Below are 22227 nucleotides of genomic sequence, written 5' to 3' on the forward strand. Positions count from 1 at the left end.
AAGAGATACAGCGAGATTGCTGACTTGATGGTTTGATGTAAATATTTACTACTTAATTCAATTATCTTCACGAAAAAAAAAGAGAAGGAAAAGAGAAAGTGGTGATTCGGTAGTTTTCTTTTCTATGATTTATCATGAGACTTGCGTTATAGAATGTTAAAGGCATTTCTTCAAGAAGTATACAGGTCTTTTTAGTGGTCGCGCTCCACATAGATCTGGAGTTATGTTGGCCATCAGATCTTCCCTGCAACCATCTTTGGTTTCTCAGGATCCTCGCAACAAATTTTCTAATACTGGAAATTCTATATGAGAGAGAGGTTTGTGGCTGGTGGGCGTGTATGCTCCTTCTACTGCTTGGGAGCGGCATTAGCTTTGGGATGACTTGCGCTGCCTTGCCATGGCTCTTCAAGGCTTTGTTATGGGTGATTTTAATGCATGTGTATCTGTGGATTAGGCGACTTAACCGCACTCGGTCATGGATGGTCCTAAGCGACAGGCTTGAGATGCTCTGGGAGCTGTGTCTTTGAAACAAGATATCTGGTCATGGATGCATCCTTCACAATCTTTATATACTTATCGTTCTCTTCAACATCCAAACACCTGGGCTAGACTTGATAGATCTACATTTTTCAGAGCGATTCTTTTCTTCTTGCAGTCATTGATATGTGGGTGGAGCAACAAACCTGTTCATTCCTTTAAGGCTCTCCTTGCTCGTTTGCCTCTTCGTTTCAACCAATCTTTTCTGCTGCAAAATCAGTTTTTGGAATGTATTTAGCAATCGATTGCTTCTTTTAGCTCGAGGGCCCTATTTGGAGGGATGGAGGCATGGGCTGTTTTTAGGGATAATGTACGAGTGTTATCCTACTAGTATGGTATTCAGCATATGCTTCCTCTTTACGAGTTGAATTGCAGTATGCACAATCTTTGTTGACCCAGTCGTTGTCTCTGTGTTAGTCAGAGGATACCAATGATGACTTGCTCACATGCATTGAATGGTTGAAATGCAAAGTTCAATCTCTTCAAGAAGAGGAATATGCTAAATACAAATTGCTGGTAGAGCGGAAGCTTTACATGATAATAACGGTCAATCTCATCAATTCTTTGCTTGTTTACACTAGAAATACTCTCGGGAAAATATTGTGTGTTTGATGGATGAGCAAGGTGTTATGGTGACTGATCCTGCTTCCATAATTCAAATGTGTGTTGACTCTTACAAATATTTGTTAGGTCCACACGAGTTTCTTTCTGATGGTGCTCACTCTGCTCACCAATACATTTGCGATTTGGTTAGTAACCAGGTTAAGCCAGAATGGGTTGATTTGATGGAGGGTGATATTTCAGAGAATGAAGTGCTGTCCCATTTGCCTCGAAGGAAAAGCCCTGGCTAGGATGGGCTTTCTAATGAGCTGTTTTCAGCCCATGTAGAGCAACTTAAGGACCCATTAACTCCCTTGTGTCAGCAAGTGTGGAATTGTGGTATGATGCCTTCAGACTGGAAGATTGCTATCATTCGGTTATTGCCTAAGGTTTCCTCTTTGACCACTTTGAAACAATGGAGACCCATTTTTGTTATGGGTTCTTTATATAAAATCTTCTCTAAAATCATTGTCAACAGATTGCAAAAAGTATTTTCACACTTGGTTCATTCACGTCAATGTGGTTTCATTAAGGATCAGAATATAATGCATAACATCTTAAATGTTCAACTGGGGATTGATTATGCCAAAGCTTCGAGCCAACAGGTTGTTATTCTTCACCTTGATATTGTAAAGGCATTTGATAATGTTAGCTGGTCTTTTTTGCGGCAGCTAATGTCCACCATGGGATTTGGTCCTCACACAATTTCTCTTGTTGATACCATTAGTCAGGGTGTTGTGGCTTGTATTGCACTTAATGGAGGGATCACAGATGAAATTGTCTTGTCTTGGTCTCTTCGGCAAGGCTGCCCTCTCAGTCCTTTGTTGTTTGCTTTAGTCACTCACCCGATGCTCTCATTGTTGGATAAGTTGGCTGATCAAGGCGAGATTGTTGGCTTCTCTCTTCCTAGTGGTGCCCAACTTTTGGGTCAATCTTTGGGAGATGATTCCTTTATGTTCCTCAAGGGTGATCGCACTAACGTTAATCAGGCAATGGTTGCGTGGAATCTTTTTGCTATGGCATTGGGACTTCATATTAATGCTCAGAAATCTACACTGCTCTCTTGTACGGAGAATGATTTGCAGGCCTTGGGCTGACATGGAGTTGTGATTTCTAAGGGAGATATAACTAGACACTTGGGTTATCCTATTGGTGTGGATGTAGCTCCTTGTGCCTTGCTTGATTGAATGTCATCCCGTATTCATGATCGGTTCATGTATTAGAAATCTCAAAGCTGGCCTCTTCATGTGAGCCTTAAAGTTGCTCAATGCCTCATGATTAGTATGATTTCGTTTTTTCTGCCATTGCTTCCTTGGACTAAGAAGTCTCTTTCGAAACTGGTTCAGCCTATTTGATTCATGTTGTGGAAAAAGAAAGGGAATCATTTGGGCCAAGTGTGGATTTCGTGGCAGCATGTGACTACTCTTAAAAGAATGGGGGGAGCATCTTTATTGGATGTTAATTTACATATGGCTGCTTTGAGGCTAGCTCTTTTGCAGGCACTATGTGTAGAGAGTTATCCTTGGTCAGATATTGCAAAATTTTTCATAGAAAGGACTGGTATCTCTCATGGTAGCACAGTTATTCATGCTTCTTGGTGGCATGTGCTTAATTCCACGAGGCCTATTAAGGTCTCCCAATCTTTTCTCCTTTCTCATTGGATTGCATCTTGGCACAAGATGTTACGTTTTGTAGTTTGGTGCCCTTTTAATTTTCGTAAGGAGGAGAATTCGCTGCAAGGAGAAGTATTGGCTACCTCCAAGTTGTTGGATTGGCTTGATAAAGATTTGCAACAAGACAAGTTAATTGGATGGCTCATTTGGGGTTACAAACAATCCTTGATGGTGTCATTCTTGGGCAGCCCCGTCTTTATTTTTTCTGGCATATTCATTAGCACTTTTGGGTGCCTCGAGGATATCACGACATTTGATCATCCATACAGGACAGGCTTCTGAGGTTCTCTCCTTTGTCTGTGTTTCAGCCGTTGTCTTTCTGGCGTGATTGGATGTTTGTGCTTCCTAATGATTTCGAGGAAAGGTCAGCTAACCACATATATCATCAGATGGTGGAGGCCAAGAAATGGGTCACGGGAAAGGCTAATAAATTATGGCATATTTGGGATAGCAAAAAGAAGTGGCAAGAAAGATTCATCCAACTCTGGAAGTCTAAGGTTTCTTACTAGGTTAAAGTGTTCATGTGGAGGTTGCTTATTTGGGGTCTTCCAACTGGGGATGTGTTGCGTGCTTGCAAGATCTTTGCTAGTCCTTGTGTATTCTGCACTACATGTGATGAGACATTGCTTCATCTCTTTGTCTCTTGCCCTGTTGCTTGACAAATTTGGAGTTTTGTTTCCCGTGTGTGGTGCTTGGTGACTCAGCACCGGATATCAGCTCATTTGTGGATTATGGGAAAGATGACCTCTATGTCTACTTTGCATTCAGATTATTCTTGCCTCTTCCATTTCCTTAGATGGACAGCCCTGTGGCATATTTGACGCACTCGGAATGCCTTTATTTTTGATTCTGTATCGGGCATCCATGGTCATGTGGCCCGTGTTCGTGGTTTAGTTTTATGGTAGATCTCCTCTATGGTGTCAGCTGATCTGGTTCTTCCTGACATTGCTGCTCCCTAGCTGGATATCGTTCACTCCACACCAGCTGTCCTTTCTGTGTTCAAGTCTTGGTAGACTTTCATTTGTGTCTGTTTTTTCTTTGCTGACCTGATGGCCTGATGTAAATATTTACTACTTAATTCAATTATCTTCACAAGAGAGAGAGAGAGAGAGAGAGAGAGAGAGAGAGAGAGAGAGAGAGAGAGTATATTAACGTCTCTAAAAGGCCAATGTGGCCTATGAGACCAAAGCAATACATACAATGATGGTGTGTTTCTCATCTGGAACGAGAAAAGATGAAAAACATGGCTATAAGATTGAAAAAATGAAATAGTGTCCTATAAAAGGAAAACATGTCAATGATCTAAAAGTGAAAGTAGAAAAAGGAAAACTCTCCATCAATGAGATGTTTGTCCTCTAAGGAGGTGTATCTCTGCATGGCTGAGGCGTCTCGGCATCTGTCTCCTGTGGTGCTCAATGATGGCTTTAATTTGCCTGTGGTGTGGATGTCTAGGCCTTCGTCTGGGTGGACATGGGCGCCTAGACCGGCTAAGTGCCATTGCTCTATCCAAAGGGACACCTACAGAAGATGAGGTCCAATGATGATGTACTCCTGTAGGCTGTGTGGCAGTAGTAGTGGTATTTACCATACTCTGTCGCGTATCAGTGAAAAAGTCAGTGACTGCTCTCTGTCTATGTGAGCCGAGCTGTGGGGGCCTTCTACTCCATAGAATTGTTGCTTTGCGCCTCTGGAGCTCCAAGAGGAAGAATCCCAAGCATCTCTGATCCTCAAACTGCATGATCCGTCTCAGGGGTCCAAAACCCTCTCGAAACAGACAGTGGTATCTACCTCGTATATCATAATATACAGTGCATTGGCAGATGTAGTGTTCCTTTGTCTCTGGCTCTCTGTCGCATAGTGGGCATATGCGTTCCTCTGTCTGTATACCCTCCCATCTGCCCGTCTCAATCCTCAGGTGGTGGGATGAGGTGCGGATGAGAGAGAGAGAGAGAGAGAGAGAGAGAGAGGGTTGTGACAGCCTTGTGGTGCACTAGACCTAGAACCCTAACACTCTTGTGGTGCAGCGGATCTGCAGTCCAGCCCTGTGAGCAGTGACATCCTCAGACAGTCAAAGGGTGTAGCAGATATGAAATTGTCTTCAGATAGAGACCTCAAAGGGGTAGCAGGAGATGACAGGCAGAGTGTCAACTGGCAGGCTGATCCAGAGGTGCAGCAGGAGACAACAGGTGCAGACCCTGCAAACTGGCGGACTCACATACAGGTGCAGCAGGTGCCCAGGCTACATGGTACTACAGGTACGTGAGAAGATCCCAACAGTGGTGCAGGTATTAGCCTAAATTCTGCGCAGGCCTGCAGACAAACACAGCAGATTGCAGACAGAGAGAGAGAGAGAGAGAGAGAGAGAGAGAGAGAGAGAGAGAGAGGTTGCTGTCATCAGGACAGGTCACTGTCCTGACTACAGAACAACCTGCTGCCCTCCAGGACAGGGAAACATAGCAGGCAGCAACGTAGGCATTCCCAGAGTGAAATACAGCAGGAGACCTACTCTTGTGACCTACTGTGGAACAGTGTTGACACAGGTGGCAGTCCTGCACAGTGCTGCATCAGTGCAGAGCCCTCTTGTGGCATTAATATGGATTTTCTTGATCAGCACTTGGCCAGGGTAGAAGGTAAAGATGGTTTGGATTTGGATGAGAAGTCTCAGGCTGAAGACATCCTCGAAGACATTGAAGGCGATGAAGTGGGAAAATGTTGCAAGATAGTGCTTGATCCTCTAGATACGACTGTTTTGAAGCCCTTGCAACAGGGTGGTTCCCTTCCTTTGCAGGGGCAGGGGGGTCATGTACCAGGGTGCGATGCCTCAATAGGTTGTGTGTATTCCTTGCATGCAGACCAACAAGTCTTTTCAATTTATGTTTGCCAGTGCAAAGAATCTGATGAATGATTATGCATGTGCAAATGAAGGGAAAGGAAGCTCATTACATGATGGTGATCCTGTGGTGGCTGTCATGGGGACAGATATAGTTTTACAACAGATTGCAGCCTTCCATGAGAGGGAAGCTCTCTTTTATTTGATAGGAAGGACTCTTTTGCTCCCCTGTATTAGAGCATAGTTGCAATCAATGCTATTGAGTGATGATGTGTGTCAAACTGATGCTTTAGGGAAAGTGCAAGCCCCTCTTGTAGAGGAGATTTATGATGGCCCTAAGGGTTTTTTGAGATTTTCTTTCATTCTCAGATGCTCAGGTATGGATAATACGGTGTATCCCATTGTTTCTGGATGGTCAGTTGGTTCATGCCATCCCATGGAGGCCCATGGAGGAATTTGAGGATATCCCTAGACAAGCATGCCTGATTTGGGTAGAAGTGGTTAATTTTCCTTCTCACCTTTGGCGGCTTCTTCCTCTTGTATTGAGATCTCTTGGTCAAGTTTTGTGGTGGAGCCTCATTTGGCCTCTCAGAAAAGGAATAGAGCTTGCATGATTTGGGATACTGGAAAAACACTCGGCTAAAAAAAATTGTTTCGAGGTGGTAGGATTGCATACGTTGGTTTTGGATTTAAAATGGGGAACTTTTGCAGGACATTGTTTCAAATGTGGACAGTTAGGTCATTTTGTCTTTGAACATGATCATGCTCTAGAGATTTTGCAGCATGGTTTGGATCTTGAGGTGGATATACATGAGTGTGAACCCCATGCTATGCCGCAACAATCTGTTCATCTCCCTGCACCCCTTAGCTTGCACAGAAATGCTAATATAGATTCACTTTTGGTTGGACTTGCTAGAGAGTCGTGTCCTGTTGGTATAGGGTCAAGTTTTTAAGGATGCTTCTTGGGTTTCTGTGGTGAAACGCCAAGCTCACTAGGAGGCTCATTTGATTTGTGCGCATTCAGTCTGTGATAATATCACACAAACTTTTCAATGTAGGGATAAAGTATTCTACTCTAAACCCCAACCTCAATCATCTCGTGTGCCTGTAACTCCAGTGATTGGTAAAGGTGCTTTTGATTTTTCTTTGAGGTTTGATGCTTGTGGTGGCTCTTGCCCTCTCGTGATGCATTCCATGCTCAGTAGCATCAGTTCCCTCCCCATGCTCCGATTGTTGGGTTGCAGAGGGCAGATTTGTGGATGTGATTCGTAGTGAAATGGAGAGATTCAAGGCTGCTAGATCTGTGGATTCAAAGGGAAAGCGGTAATCTAGTAGTTCTTCCCCTCTATGCTCATCATGAAACTCGCTTTATGGAATATCAACGGGATTTCATTGAGCAGTAAGCAATATAGATTATGGAGGACTGCATTTTACTTGTTGATACATATGTGACCTATCTCATAATCAGGTTAAGCTTGAATGGGTGTACTTGATGAAAGTCAATATTACAGAGGAGGAACTAGAGGAAGTGCTTTCCCATTTACCACGTAGGAAAAGCCCTGGTTGGGATGGCTTCACTAATGAGTTGTTTTCAGTCAATGTGGAGCAGCTTAAGGACCTTCTAACTCGCCTTTGCTAGCATGTGTGGGGATTTGGATCAATGCCTTTGGATTGGAAGATTGCAATTATTCATTTGCTGCCCAAGGTTCCCTCACCATGAACTTTGAAACAATGGAGACCCATTTCTGTTATGGGCTCCTTGTACCCATTTTTGTTATGGGCTCCTTGTAGTCATTGAGGACAGAGGTCTGTTGACCTTGTCAAGATCTCAACTAACCAAAATCCTACAAAGTTGCTCACAAAAAGCCTCTCTACAGAGAGCTTTGCCTTCCTTAGGAGGTTGATGGGTGTTGAATGAGATGACAAGATACCATATCAAACACGCATGCCAAAGTTTTGGGTTTGAAATAGTTTATGAATTTGCAACAGCACATACTATGTCCTTCACACATTTTTCATAGTTATTGAGGTTATATAGCCCATGACAGAATGAACTAGATGCAAACAGATTGCAAAAAGTGTTGCATAGTTGATTCATCCACAGCAATATGGTCTCATTAAGGGACGCAACATTATGCATAATATTTTGAATGTTTTAGATGAGGATTGATTATGCCAAAGCCTCTGGCCAACAGATTGTCATGATCTAGCTAGATATTGAGAAGGCTTTTGATAACATCAGCTAGTCTTTCATGTGGCAATTGATATCCACCATGGGCTTTGGTGCCCATATGAGTTCTCTTATTGACACTATCAGCTGGGATGCAACGGCACATGTTGTACTTAATGGGGGAGTCATAGATGAGATTGTCTTATTTGGCTCTTTGTGTCAAGGATGCCCTCTCTGTCCTTTATTGTTTGCATTGATCACTCATCCAATGTTCTCTTTGCTAGATAGGATTGGTGGTGGTGATGGGGAGATTGTTGGTTTATCCCTTCCTAGTGGTCCCCAACTTTTGGGTCAATTGTTGGCAGATGATTCATTTACATTTCTTAAGGCTGGCCAGACCAATGTGAATTGGGCAAGGATGATTTGGCATGTGTTAGTGGTTTAGCCCTGGGCTTTCATATAAATGCTCAAAAATCAATGATATTGGCCAGCACTTGGGATATCCCAGTGGTGTGGATGTGCCTTTTTCTTGAATATCGCAGCCTTTGGCAGGGTAATATGACGATTCAAGGTTCTTGGTGGATGTCCTTAACGCTAACATTCAGTTCTCTACATTTGCTTCAACATTTATCACCCACTTGGTATGTTCATGGAAAATGGTGCTTTCCAAGGTACAATGGCACTTGGCTGAGGATAGATTGGCTACTAATTCTTTCGAAATGGAAATTCTGGCAACTTCTTGTGTGCTCTCATGGGAGGACAAATTAGAGGACAGACCTAAATTTAATCTCATGGCTTGCCCCTTGGATTGGTCTCAGTGGTGGCTGATGCCGCTCTCTTGCCTCGATGCCCACTCATGTCTTTTCACAGAGTTAGGCAGGTGTTTTGGGTTCCTCATGGTTACCGTGCCCTTTGGGGCAAGGTCTCTAGACTTTTATAGGACCGTCAACCTTTTCCTGTTCTAGATTCTGCATGTCCTAGGCAGGATTGGAACCTTGCAGGCGGCTTCAGTCTCCAATCTTCCTCAGTTAATCAGATTTACCACCTCATAATCAAAGATCATTCGTGCACTTTGGGGATTGCAGAAAACTAAAGCTTGGTGGAAGCTCACAATCATGGAAGGATGGCATAACAAGACACCATTCAAATGCACGGTATTCATTTGGCGCATGTTGGTGGGTGGTCTCCCCCTTGCTACGGCTCTTCACTGCCGGGGTATTTCCAATGGCAACTATTTCTTCTGTACTACTGCAATGGAATCTTCCTGTTAGTGATTTATCTCTTATCCTTTTTTCCGGAAAATTTGGCTTCTCCTTTGTGACATTTGGCATGCTGTGGTGGGCGCTAGGGTGCATCCTTTTGATTGGGTTTTTTGTAGGCCTAAGCTGGGGCTGCTGGCAAAGTACCAAATACTTTGTCTGTAGAGGATTTGGTACCTTGCGGTCTCTTCAATGAACCTGCCCTGATTTTTGTACTTGGTGTTCCTTTCATGTGTTGTTTGTAAAAGAGAGTTGAGTTTATGCAAGATAGCCTAGAGTCATCCTGCATCTTCCAATCATGTGATCTTGTATTTAAAAAACATATATATAATATAGTTACCTATTATGAGAGAGAGAGAGAGAGAGAGAGAGAGAATGTGTGAACACACACACACACACACACACACACACACACACACGCACACAGAAATGGTGGCCCGTCACGACTGGCCCTCTGCACCGATGTATCGAACCCTGGCCTGTTCCACTTGCGTGCAGCCTGCATAAGTGTGCAGGGTGAAGGCAAGCTCTGGACGAGCGGGAGCAAGAGGCAGCAGTCTCTGATCGTCCATCTCCGTCATGGAGGAGGTTCACCCGCTGCTTTCATTTTTTCGTTTTCCTTTTCAGTTTAGGACACCCTGTCCTTTCCCCTGCGGCTGCAGTATTAACTGTCGACCTGCCTTTCCACCTCACGCCAGTTCCTCCTACCTCTCTGCAGCGCCCAACTGAAAGACAGCAATAGACTGTCCATTGTTTCTGCATCTACGTAGACAGTTTCCACATAGTGCCTGAAAGAGGCAGTTCCAGCTCAGTTCTGACTTTGCCAGTCAGGGTTCAGAAAGGCATTTGTGATCGGAACCAGAGAGAGAGAGAGAGAGATCCTCGACAATGTTTCTGAATCTGTAGTAAAGTAAACATGAAAACAAATTAAAGAACAAGTGATATTTCACACATTATCTTACATAGGGCACTTTAAATGGTTGCATAGTACCTAGTGATTGAACTTTACTTACTGTTTGAGTTTGGCTAAGTTTTTGCCTCTTGATATTTTTGTATTATCTTATAGCTTTATTTCCTTTCCACATCTTCCAAGGTTTCAAGTGTCTGCAAAAATGGCAAATTTTTTTGTTACAGAGGGAGTTTAAGTGACACCGTGTCATTTCAAAAAGTCGCAGCAAATAAAGCTCATTCGGTTATTGTTTTAGCTCAAGATGGTTATGGGTATGCTGATCTAGAAAACTTTTCCTTCAGTAATTTGAGAGATGTTTATTTTTCAGAAAATGTTTTCTGATCGTTTTAGTTTAGATAATCTCATCAAAGATAGGTAAGGAACAGTCTTTGATTGCAAATTGTTTCAAACATTGCAATTGCTTCATCATGATTTAGAAATTGATAGTTTTCTTCTAGAGTGATAGGTTCTCTCAACATTTTTTCAACCCATATCAGATATGAAGCAGATGCAGACTCTGTGTTGACGGTGTTGGCACTACAACCTTTATTGGAGGGTTCAACAGGGAAGCTTGTTGTAGAGGCACTCTCTTGTCACTTACATGTGCTTTTGTTTACTTATGCATTTAAGAAAACATTATCCAATATCTGTATAATCATAGTTACATATCCATGAGTTTTTGGAGTAAATAGCTACATATGTGTAAGTTTATATAGTAGCTAGTTAGACTGACTGTTATAGTAAGACACCTTCTCTAAATTTGCAAAGTTGATTAAAAGCTACAGCCAATAATTTCCAGAGTTAATATGTAGATTGGCGGCATTTGGATCATAAATGTATTGTGTTTTCTAGAAGCTTCTGGAAATGAATAATCCAACATGTGATTTCTCATACAAGTGCTTATGCAAATAAAAATGGAAAGGTCATCTCAAAAAAGTCCCTCCTCGAACCAACTTAGTATGTTTTCTTAGCATGATTGGTGTGAATAAAATATGTATGAAGCTTCTCAAGTCGGTCTAGGAATATAGGGGCTAGGCAGAGCAGAATAGTAGCTTGAGAGGGAATCACCCTATAACATTAAGAACATGTGACAATGCCTGTCTGCAAGTGTGGAGGAAAGGTTGTCTGAGCTCTTATTTGTTACATGTGTAATTCTGAATCTGATCCCATTGCCATCCATCTGAATAGATCCTGGGAGTCTCTAGCTCTACCAAGTTGTTATATATTGAAGAGAGCTCTCCATTGGCCTTCCAATATGTCACATTATGGAGCTTGCAATAACCTCTCAAGTCTTTGATCAAGGCATGGCAATCTCCGGGATTTGCTAGCTCCAACATCATCTTTACATATGTCCCAAAATTATTGATGAAGTTATATCATGCATCTTGGCCTCATAGAGTAGGTGGCAACCTTGGCTGATGGACTACCAACAAAAAACTTCCTGGGTGATGCACTTCAGGCTTAGCTTTGTGGGGTTTCTCTAGACTAGTAAAGCCTCCTCACATGCCAAAAGACAATGCTTTAGTGTCTCCAAGGATTGCCTCAATCATCCTTGACAAACCTTGTCTTGCTACATTTGAGCCAATGAGGTGTCAATTGTGAAGCCATTGAGAGCAATTAGCCATAAGAAGTAGACCTTCTTTCAATGATAACTTTAAGAACCTATACATAAGTTTATGTTATCAAATATATGGCGAATATTCTATTCTAGATGGAAATGTGCAATTCTTGTGGAGCCATGGGTGGGTAACAACCTCTGTTGATAAGAGTTCAATAGGCTTTATCTCTTGGGGGAGCTGACTGTCAAAAAGGTGCTATCCAACAATCTTTGTGTATTGGTGGAGTAAATTGCAGAACCATGGGTCATGTAAGCCACTAGACCCGAAAGTAGGTGGGGGAAACCCCCATAGCTCATTGCAGTGGTCTCCAAGAAGCCTTATTTCCTTGTGCAATCTTAGAGCCTCCGAGTGCTTTCCAGGGGATTAGTGCACATCATATACCTCTTGCTACCTTGAGCATAGAATTGGGGTAGCTTATGAAACATTTATCTCTGTTGGCCAAAATAGCAGGATTGCACAAGGAGTGTCAAGGGGAAGACACATATACTCCGGTGGCATAGGGAGCAATGGTTGATGATGGCAGTCTTCGGTCTTGTGACTGTTTTTGCCACAGGAGGAGCACCCAGTGGCTCGTGCTTCCCTCTTTGGAGAAGTCATAATACTAGTGTGTGAAAACTCTAAAGGGAGAGGTGGGAGGGAGAAGACAACAGTATCCGCCTTGATGGTGGAGTGGAAATAAAAAAACTGGAATCTGAGAGTCCAGACTATTACTGATCCCACAAAGATTTATTCACCTTCATTGAAAAAGAGAATCTTTAGCTCTTTGAGTACCCCTACTCTAGTACTACGTCGAGAATGGTAGGGTTTGTAGGGAGAAAGGTATAGAGTGTATGGCGAACATAGAGTGTATGACAAACATTGTGACAAATAAAACTTGGAAACACGAAAGAATGAAGAATAATGAACATTGAATCATGCTGAATGCTGATACAATGGAGTGAGCCTCAAAGTGGCTGTGTCTTTGGGATTGGTAAGTGAGGTGAGTGGAGGTTCGAGATGCTTGCGCTGTCCTGGTTGATTAGGCGCAGCACCTATGGATGAAGATGCTCTATGGAGGGAACAAAACACAGTCCTCCAAGCAGTGGGATGTCAAAGTAGACAGTGGAAGATAATAGAAAGCAGTAGATGAAGTGAAATGTATTCCTCAGGGATTGTCAGTGTGGAAAGGAAGCTGCTTTGATGTTTGATGTCTGCTGCATAGATGTCTCTATCCACTGAAACTGCAGCAGAGGAGGGCTGATGACTGGTTGCAATCTGAAGGATGATGTTGCCAGTAGTCAGGGAGTCTCCAGCAAGGAAAAATGAAGGTGAGATAGCTAATCTTGAGCTTCAATCAGTAGCAGTCTGAAGAATACTGCTGGGTGGCCAGGCCATGCCCTGAAATGGATTGCATATGATGATAGATGCTGCAAAAACCTAATCACTGTAAAATGCAGATCAAGACTGAAAAACTGCAGGTTGCCATGGGCTGAAGAGGAGTTGCCAGTATGTAAAAGATTGTCACCAGACTTCAGCAGAAAAGATAACAACTGGGTGGTCAGATCTGAAGAAAGTTGCAGCCCTGATAATGAAGAAAACAGGGTGCCAAGCTGGGCAGCATGCGAGAGACCTCCACAAACTGAGATGCCCTCTGTCTCAAGGTGTGGACAGCCATGGAGATTGCTGAGGAATGAAGGAACCGATGAAGAATGAATGTGCCAAATCAAGACAATAATGCCCATATCCTATTCAAAGGAAAAATTTACACATTCGTCCTATGGTGCACCATAGATTCCAACTAATACAAATAAAGCCTTTTTGGGGCTGTAAATGGAAACCAGAATTAGGGAACTAATGTAATACAATTATTTGTTAATGTACTTACTGAGTTTGGTTGCTCAACAGCTAGGGTCATGAAACAATTCCTCCTCCCTTTCCATGATGGGAACACCACCCCAACCCCCCACTTTCCCCTTCCCCCCAACAACCCCCTCTGCTTTAGAGTACCAAAGACCTATGAAACTAGCAAATGCATTGGCCACTAGAAGCAGTGGTGAAGGTAGTGTCACAGGTGACTGAGGGGGAAGCTAAATGGGCTGAAGCATCTCAATCTCTAATGGTTTATGAGAGGAGAGTTAAGGTGCAACTATCTCTACTATCACTAGTGCTGAGTGTATTGACGCGTCTTACACTGTCAGAGATGGCTGGGGGGACTAGGAGTCCCTCAGCTGCTGCTGGTGGCCCAAGAGACGCCGGTGCTGTTGCCTCTGCCTCTATGGATGCAAGTGTCATAGCTACTACCACGTCTGTATTAGCAGCATGCTTGTGGTCTCTGAAAACTCCCCACTTTCTCTCTGGCCTCTTGTACTCTCTCACTTCTGCAAGGCAAGCATCCTTCCCACTTATCTTGAAAGGAGGCTGGGCGAGGCCTAACAATCCGTCTTCTCTTATGCATCCTTGGGTAGTCCATTGCAAGGTGGCCTATCGTCTTGCAGGTGAAACATTTCCATGGGAGGCCAATGTAGTATACTGTTTGGAGCAGGAACCCCTAATGCACTGAGGGCATCCTTTGGCTCGAGGTAGAGAATCAAGTGAAGAAGTGGGATCTATTCCCTGGCTAATAGGTGCTGAGGGAAACCCTCCACTACCACATGTGCAAAGGTCTTGTCCCTCTAAACCACATGCCCATGGAACCCAATGCAGCCAGAACATCCAACTGGTTGGTGGCATGTACAACCTCAGACTGCTCCAGTATCTTGAAAGTGTTGCTAAGACACCCGTTTTCAAGGAAGGTTACTTTTGTAACCATTAAGAGGGGTGCCTGTGAGAGCTGCCTATATCATGTCCTTCATTGAGTGCAGTGGTGATTTGTCATGTAGCAGTTGGCACACCGAAGATGACACCTCCAAGGCTGCCACTTTCTCCCTGATCTTTAGTCCTGCATGAGGACGAAACCTAATCTGTGGGAAAGTATCAGCCATGGAAGGTGTAGGGGCTGCAATACTAGAATCCCTTAAGAAAGAAGAGGGATTGAGTAGTGTCTTGCAAATCAAGGTTTCTCCTTCATTTTGCTAGTATGCCGGCTCTTGTAATCCATGAAACTTTGAGCCTTTCTAGTCTTGTGACTTGAGGGGAGGGGAGAATCAAGGAGGAAAGGGTGGAGGTGACTGCTTGAGGGGAGAGAGAATTGAGAAGGAGAGGGTGGTCACTGCTTGATACAAGGCTACCAATGGAGAGGGTATGGAAGCCAGTGGCAAGCTAAGCACTGGAAAGGAAATAAAAAGTGATAGATAGGTGGAAGCTTATAGCAATGGTGCACAGGTGTGATATAGGAGCTGGCAGGTGATGGAACTACCCAAGTGGTACATGAGCAAGTGGCAAAAGAGTTGCAAGTGTTGTAGGAGGAGTAGGCAGTTGGTGGTATGACATGGATGGCAAGAGCGGCTTAAGAAAGTTGATGGGTATGATAGGAATAGTGAGAGGGGTTGGAGAAAGGGATTGTGAGTAGGAAGGTCTAGGATCACCTAGGAGCAAGAGGCACATCATAGCAGCGGCAGGGAGCTTTCAAGCTTTTTGTCATTCAAGCCCAGGTCAGGTGTGCTATGTGAGATGGCATAAGTACAGCCATTCTAGCATGGGAAATGCATAGGAAAATTAGAGAAATGCAAGGCAGTACCTAATGGAATGCAGAATAAGATATTAGAGCAATTTCCCTTGGCATGAATTGAATGCTGGTACAGATTTGAAGTCCAAGTCAGTTTGACAGTGAATTTGGTGTGCAAAGGTTAGGGAAAATCACTAGGATTGATGCATGAACAAGGCTTAGGGTTTGTAAAACGGATTGGATTAGTTTAGAAATGAGATTTGCATGTATTCACATTGTTTGCAAGGCAAAACAATGTGAGATGAGATCTGCACCTCTGATATAACTGTTGGACCAAGGGCAACATGCATTCCAATGCATTACACTTGTTAGAGTGTAAATGGACAGATTTGTTGTGCATTGGGTCAAGGCTAGTGAAAGAAACTAAGGATACCACATTGAAGACATGTTTGGTTGATTCAAGAGTAAAGCACATGCGAATCACTGGCATTGAGAGAGTGCTTGTTTGTGATACCGGTTACTTATGATTTGTATAGGCTTTGAACAATCATAAATAAATAGTGGAAGGGGCACCGACCTTTGGGGCCTATCATCTGTCATCTCTTTGCAAGAGCATTCTAGGTCTCGTGCTTAGTGTCTTTTGTTTATTTGTTGATTTATTTCATGTGTGGAAGTTACTTTATGATCACTACCCTTTAGATTATTTTTGAATTCCAACTTTAGATTCAGGAAAAGGATTACTCTACATTTGGGGATAGTACAACTAACACCTTTCATTTTTCCAACCTCGATGAGTTCTTCCTACCCCAGATAGCCCAAATTGGCAAATCGTTTGGTTGTGTCATTCAGTGGGACAAGACCTTTGTTGATGATAGAGGAGTGCCCTCAGCATGAATTAGTTAGAGTTATGGTCTCGACTTCTTCATTGGGCTCTCTTTCATAGGCCATCTGGATCCCCTTGGTGCACAAGGGTTCCATGCTCTAGATGGCATACTTTACTGGCCTCCTAGGACTTAGCAGAGGAGACAGGTTGCTAGGCCTCATCTTGCCTCCTTTTAGGATGAGGGGGGAGGATCCATGCCTTGCAGGAGTAAGAACAAGTAGTAGAGGCAATGAGGCACTAGACAGAGGAGATAGAGACAGAGATAGAGAGCGAGACAGGGATAGGAGCAACAGCCTATGAGAAAATGGATAATGGTTAGAGAGCTCAGGCCTAGTGCTTGCAGAGGTGCAGCAGTAGCTGCACCAGTGGCATCAGTGGTGATTGAGACAACTGTGGCTGAGTTTTCTCCCAAGCCACAAGTAACAAAGGGATATACTGCTGAGACAAGTGGGGTAATGACACCATAGATGATATCATTCCAGTTTTAGTAAGGCAATGATGTCATAATCTCATCTCTAGCTAACAGTTTATTCATATGAGCCTGTTAGAAGGGCCATGTTTCAACACCGTCCCTATCTCAATAACAGGCTAGAAAAGAAACATGGTTTACTCATATGAGCTGTTCGAAGGGCCATATTTCAACACCCTTGCTGGCTCAATAACAGGCTAGAAAAGAAACCCAGTGGCAGCGTTAGTACTTGTACTGCTACCATTGGGGGTGGCAACCACAATTCCACCTGGGACTGAGTAGCCTTCTCAAACGCCCCTTCCTCTCCTGCCCAAAAAAGTTACCTATGACAATGCTTGATGTGCTAGTTGCATCTGTGGTTGCCTCCACAACCAAGGCTTCTATTGACTAGTTGGTCTCTCATGTCCCTGGCAGTCAATAGGAGGGAGCGATTCTTGTAAAGGAGAGAGAGGAGGATATGGTCTCAAAGATACTGGTTACCCACTAGAGGGAGGTAGGGAGTGAGTTGTGGATACAAAGGGAGAGGGGGCTCTCTTTGGCAGCAGTTCAGAGAGAGGAGGAAAGGCAGCCAGAATGTAGGTGGGTGGTTGAGAGGATGCATGCCACCAAAGCAGAGGTAGATACTATGAAGGAGCCCAGATCAGATATAAGTATCGTGGCAGGGCTATTCCTTTTCTTGCATTGACCAGATTGGGGTCCCCTGTAAAATTTGACTGACCATCATGGAAGGGTTTCTTAACCTCATAGATATACAAGTACTCTTACTTTGGTTCATCTTTGTGCCAATCCTTGTACTATTGTCATAAATATGGACCAGCTATGATGAGATTTCTTTTCCATTTTTCTGTAACATATGAGATGATCCTTCAGTTTGCAGGACCCTTTCTTTGTGTATTACAGTAATAGAAAGAGTGGTTTAATAACAAAAAAAGAATTGTGTAGACAGCAGTTTCTTATGACTGCAAAGAATGTCCTTGTAGCCAAAGGGAATCCTGTAGCGTAATGTGCAGACACCAGATCCTCTAGACTATCACGAATGTCCTCAAGACCAAAGGCTATGCCTTAGTGAGAAGCCAATCATGCTTTTTTCTCCAATGTAACCATCATAGTAACTGATGTAACAGGAAAAAGAAGGCAGAACATTCTTAGGCATATCTGTGTATGCAATCCCATAGACAAGATTGGGAACTCTTATAAGGTGGCCACATTAATGGTACTCAAGCTCATGGCTTGTTCTAGCCCACAACAAAGCTCTGGTGTACCATCAGCCAAAAGATAGGGATATATGTAAGGCCAAACATTCATGGCTAGGCAGCATGACGAGTTTTTACAGATGGGCTGAATGATGAACTCTTGGATCCAGCCTTGGGTCCAAGAGTAGCATCAATCAGAATATGAAATTCAAGTTTATTGGTGTAGTGGGAACATTTGTGGGTAGTTGCCAAAATCACCCACCAAAATTCCAATAGTGATTCATGTCCAAACAAGTATGTGTAGGATCCAAGATCATAGAATGGGGAGAGAGCTCAGTGAAACAATACTTGTTGTATCAGCCTGCTGCTGGTACAAGAAGTTGACTTGAGCAGCCCTGGAAAGAAAAGAATCAGATTTTAATTATTCATTAGAGGGCCGTTGCATCGCCTGCTACCCCCACCTCCCGACTAATCCCTCACGCTTGAGCCCGCCCTGATCGTCGCCTGCGCTGGTGCCCCCTCCTTCCCCGCCTGAGCCCCCGCCTGAGCCCCCGCCTGAGCCCCCGCCTGTGGCTCATCGCCCCGCCAGTCTTCCGCTCTGCCCCGCCCTGCCCGTCGCCCTGCCCCATCACCTGTCTTGCCCATTGTCCCATCCTGCCCTGCCCGTTGCCCCCGCCCTGCACGTCGCCCCGCCCTGCCCGTCGCCTCGCCCTGCCTATTGCCCCGCCCTGCCCTACTTGTCCCCCCCGCCTTGGCCATCATCCTGCCCGTCGTCCCCCCCCCCAAGTAGCACCATGACGTGATTGTTAGTCCTCTCAGTAGGGACGTGCAATGGAAACCCCTGGTCAGACGCCGGCGCACTCAGCGAGTGCCCCCCAGTCAAACACCTTGCGCGTAGTCCTCTTTGAGGAACACCTCTTAGCCATCCGAGCTAAGGAGCTGGAGCCAATGGAAACAACGATTTATGGTCAGGTAGTAGGACATTCCCCAGCCAAGGCCCAGCTTCGGAACTGGCTACACTCCACGCTGCGCATCCGGATAGCGCAGATCAAGGAGGCGGTCCTATTGGGCCAAGGGATCTTCATGGTCCGGCTCAGCTCGGGAGACGCAGCTCGCGAGTTACTCGCCAGTTCACCATATGAGTCCACGAAGGGGGTCATACACATGGTCCTTTGGTACAGAGGCTTTACTGTGGAGGCATTTGCACTCCACAACAGGTTTCTTCGGCATCCGGTCACTCTTCTTTTCCCTGGCTTGGCGATTGAGTATTGCCAGTTGGTGGAAGAATTTGGAAGGCTTTTTAGCACTATCCTTCCGGCGTCCTTCGCGGATGTAGTGACAGCTATAGGAGTCCCAAAGGTACGGGTGGTAGTGAAAGAGGTCAAGAATACCCCACAGTTCCTAGAGATTGAGGCAGGCGGGCACTCCTTTAGGCAGCAGGTCATTGTGACGGGGCAGCCAGGGCAGTGCCTGCGCTGTCACGACTTTGGGCATCAAGCAGCAAGTTGCACGCATTTCGGAACCAAGGTGGCTCCGCCGACAGGCCCACAGGTGGACGCTGATGGCTTCACACGTCCAAAGGTGACAGAGAGGGAGACGACAAGGGGGGGGGGGGGGAGCAGCCTGCGTCTCAGACCTAGCCTCAGCAGCAGGGAGCAGGTGGGCGTGCGACGCCCCCTCGGCAGAGCACTCCATAGCCCCCTCCTACCCCCCCCACCCAGCAGGACCGCAACTCCCCACATCCACCACCTGTGCCAAAGACTACCTCTCCTGAGTCCCCACAGGCCCCACACCCACCTCTCTCCACATCCCAGCCCCCCCCAATGACCCTGGCCCACAGCCCCCCACTTCCAAGACCATCAGCCCCCCCTCCCCCCCACACCCGCCATGTACTTCTGTCCACCCCACCATCCCTCAATCATCCTCCCCCCACCACCTCCCGTACCGAGCACCTCCCCTGATCCGCACCTGGTTTAGGTGATCCCCCCCCAAACCCACCCCCCCGCCTCCCACAGGAGGTAATGAGCCACACACGCCTACATCCTCTTCGCACCAGCAGTCCTCCCCCTCCCATACAACCACCAGCTCATCCACCCCTGCCGCTCGTCACACCTTCCTGCCCGAGACAGGCACACCTGCTGCCACAGGAGTTCTTCCGCAATGGTTCTACTTGAGAGTGCGGAGAGTTCCCACTACCTCTAGAGGTGGGGATCTTCGTGGTTCGTAAGTCAAGGAGAAGCAAGGTCCATCTACTAGCACCACCGGATGGACCAAACTACGCCTTTTTTCTTTAGTCCTCTCACTCACGAGAGTGGACGACGACACAGATAGAGGAAGAGTTGAAAAGTCAGGTGGCGGACCACACCTCCCAATGGATGGGAGAAGAAGGATTAGCACTGTTTGCACAGCAGTGGCGTGGTTGCATGATGGACATTAATTGGTGGGCTAGTGCCAAGGTCCCTCACCCGAGCATTATCTTTCGAGCCCCTCCACAGTGGAGAGCTTCGAGGGATGTGATTGAGTGGCCCTTGGCACAGGCGGCCCGTTTCTACCATTCTACAGAGTTTCGACTCTTAGCATGGTTGATAGATACATTGATAGTATCACTTGGAACTTCTATCACCCCGTTGGTCCGGCCGAGGGCCACCATGGGGGAACGGAGCTCGCCATCCAGACCGGCGGCAAAGCGTACCTGCATGCCTCATAGCTCCTCCTTGTCATTAGCAGCCTCCACACCGAACAGGTGCTTGTTCGGGCAGTCCCAGGTTTCCCCATGAGCTTACATCTTGCATCCTGGAACGTGAATAGCCTCCACTACAGTGGGGCACATGGTTCCAGGAAATTGATTGTTCGGTAGGAGTTGCAGCCTGCCCTTGCCGGACGGATCGACATCTTACTTCTATAGGAGCACAAGCTCACCCCCACCTAGGCCCAGCGGGTAGGGAAGGTACTCCCAAGCAGCTCGCCCCCTTACTGGAAGCACGCCATAGGTGCCCACGGTAGGAGTGGAGGCGTATGCACCTCTATTGGTCTGAGTCTTACCGCTTGTGTTCAAGACCACGGGATGATAGTGGCAGGAAGGGTCCGGATCAGATTGGATATTGGGGACTCGTGCATTGGAGTCCTTAATATCTATGCCCCTACGGAGGTTAGGGCACGCAGCACGTTCCGGGTGGAGATCGCGGAAGGACTCCCAGAGGTGGACTCCTAGATTGTTGGAGGAGACTTGAACAACCTGGAGGCTTTGGAGGACCAGTAGGGCAGAGGGAGAAACTACCAGGGCATGGCCGGGGAGGAGCAGGAGGCATGGGAGGTGTTTCTACTGGCAGTAGGAGCACGCAATGCTTGGAGAGACCCTGCCTTCCACAAGAGGGAGAGGTCGCCAGACTTCTCTTGGGGATACAGGCGGCTAGGTGGAGTTTTGCTGGAGCGGTTGGACAGGTTTTATGTGGAAGAGTGGGGAGGCTCTTGGGGAGGCCAGATTGGGTAGTTGGCGGGCACCACGTTATCTGATCATTGCCCGGTTCTCCTGACACTAGATCTGCCAGCATCTGCACTAGACTCACGATCTTGTCAGATCCCTGACTCGATCTACAGGAGGGAGGAGGTGACGAAAGAGATAGAGCAGATTTGGACCAGAGAGTAGGGCAGCAGGGGCCAAATCGCAGAGGAGGTTGCAGAGGCCCTAGCTAAGTCGAGTAGAATCTGCCAAGAGGCAGCCATACAGGCTAGGCATCGGACCTGGGAGGAGGAGAGAGCACTCCTGCGGGACCTTGCAGCCACGCAGAGATTATTATAGGTGGCCCCAGGGGATCCCACTCTCCACGCACAGGAGGTGCGCGCGTGAGCAGCCATTGCTGGCCTAGAGGACAGACGCTCTGAGTTCTCTTTCCGCACCTCAGCAGCTTTCTGGGCACGGAAGGGGGACACGATGTGCAGGGAGTTTTTTCAGGTACACCAGCCTTGCACCTCTGAAGAGTAGATACACAGCCTCCGAGATCAATATATGGGAGGACCCGTTTTAGCCGAGACGAGGTGATGGAGATGGCCACGGACTACTATAGTCGCCTCTTCCAGCAAGAGATAGCCTTAGCTAGAGGACAGCGATGTAGACAGCAGGTCTGGGATAATATCTCGTCCCTCGTCACAGAGATGAGACAAGGTGATGGAGATTGCCACGGACTACTATAGTCGCCTCTTCCAGCAGGAGATAGCTTTAGCTAGAGGACAGTGATGTAGACAGCAGGTCTGGGATAATATCCCGTCCCTCGTCACAGAGATGGGACGCTCCCTTCTAGCCCCCTTCATAGAGAAGGAATTAGAGAAGGCTTTCCATACACAGGATGGGCAGAAATGCGCGAGAGAGAATGGCCTCTCTAAGGCTTTCTTCACTACCTTCTGGGAAGTGGTGAAGGATCCCCTACTGTTGGCCTTTCAGGAGATTTTCACTTCAGGACAGATG

General features: G+C 46.0%; 1 protein-coding gene across 7 annotated transcripts in view; it reads left to right on the forward strand.

Annotated features, from left to right (window-relative positions):
* The window catches only part of LOC148041858 (putative ion channel POLLUX-like 2), a 98253-nt gene that overhangs the window by 53692 nt on the left and 22334 nt on the right, over nucleotides 1-22227 (forward strand). For all 7 annotated transcript variants that reach the window (XM_087683421.1, XM_087683383.1, XM_087683392.1 and 4 more), the window contains 2 exons: nucleotides 10204-10290; nucleotides 10516-10600. In XM_087683421.1, the coding sequence (XP_087539547.1) occupies nucleotides 10204-10290; nucleotides 10516-10600 (172 nt within the window). The remainder of the gene's footprint in view (nucleotides 1-10203; nucleotides 10291-10515; nucleotides 10601-22227) is intronic.

Source organism: Lygodium microphyllum, chromosome 1, assembly GCF_053477565.2.
Source record: "Lygodium microphyllum isolate KBCC chromosome 1, Lygodium_microphyllum_v1.1.10, whole genome shotgun sequence".
NCBI lineage: Eukaryota > Viridiplantae > Streptophyta > Polypodiopsida > Schizaeales > Lygodiaceae > Lygodium > Lygodium microphyllum.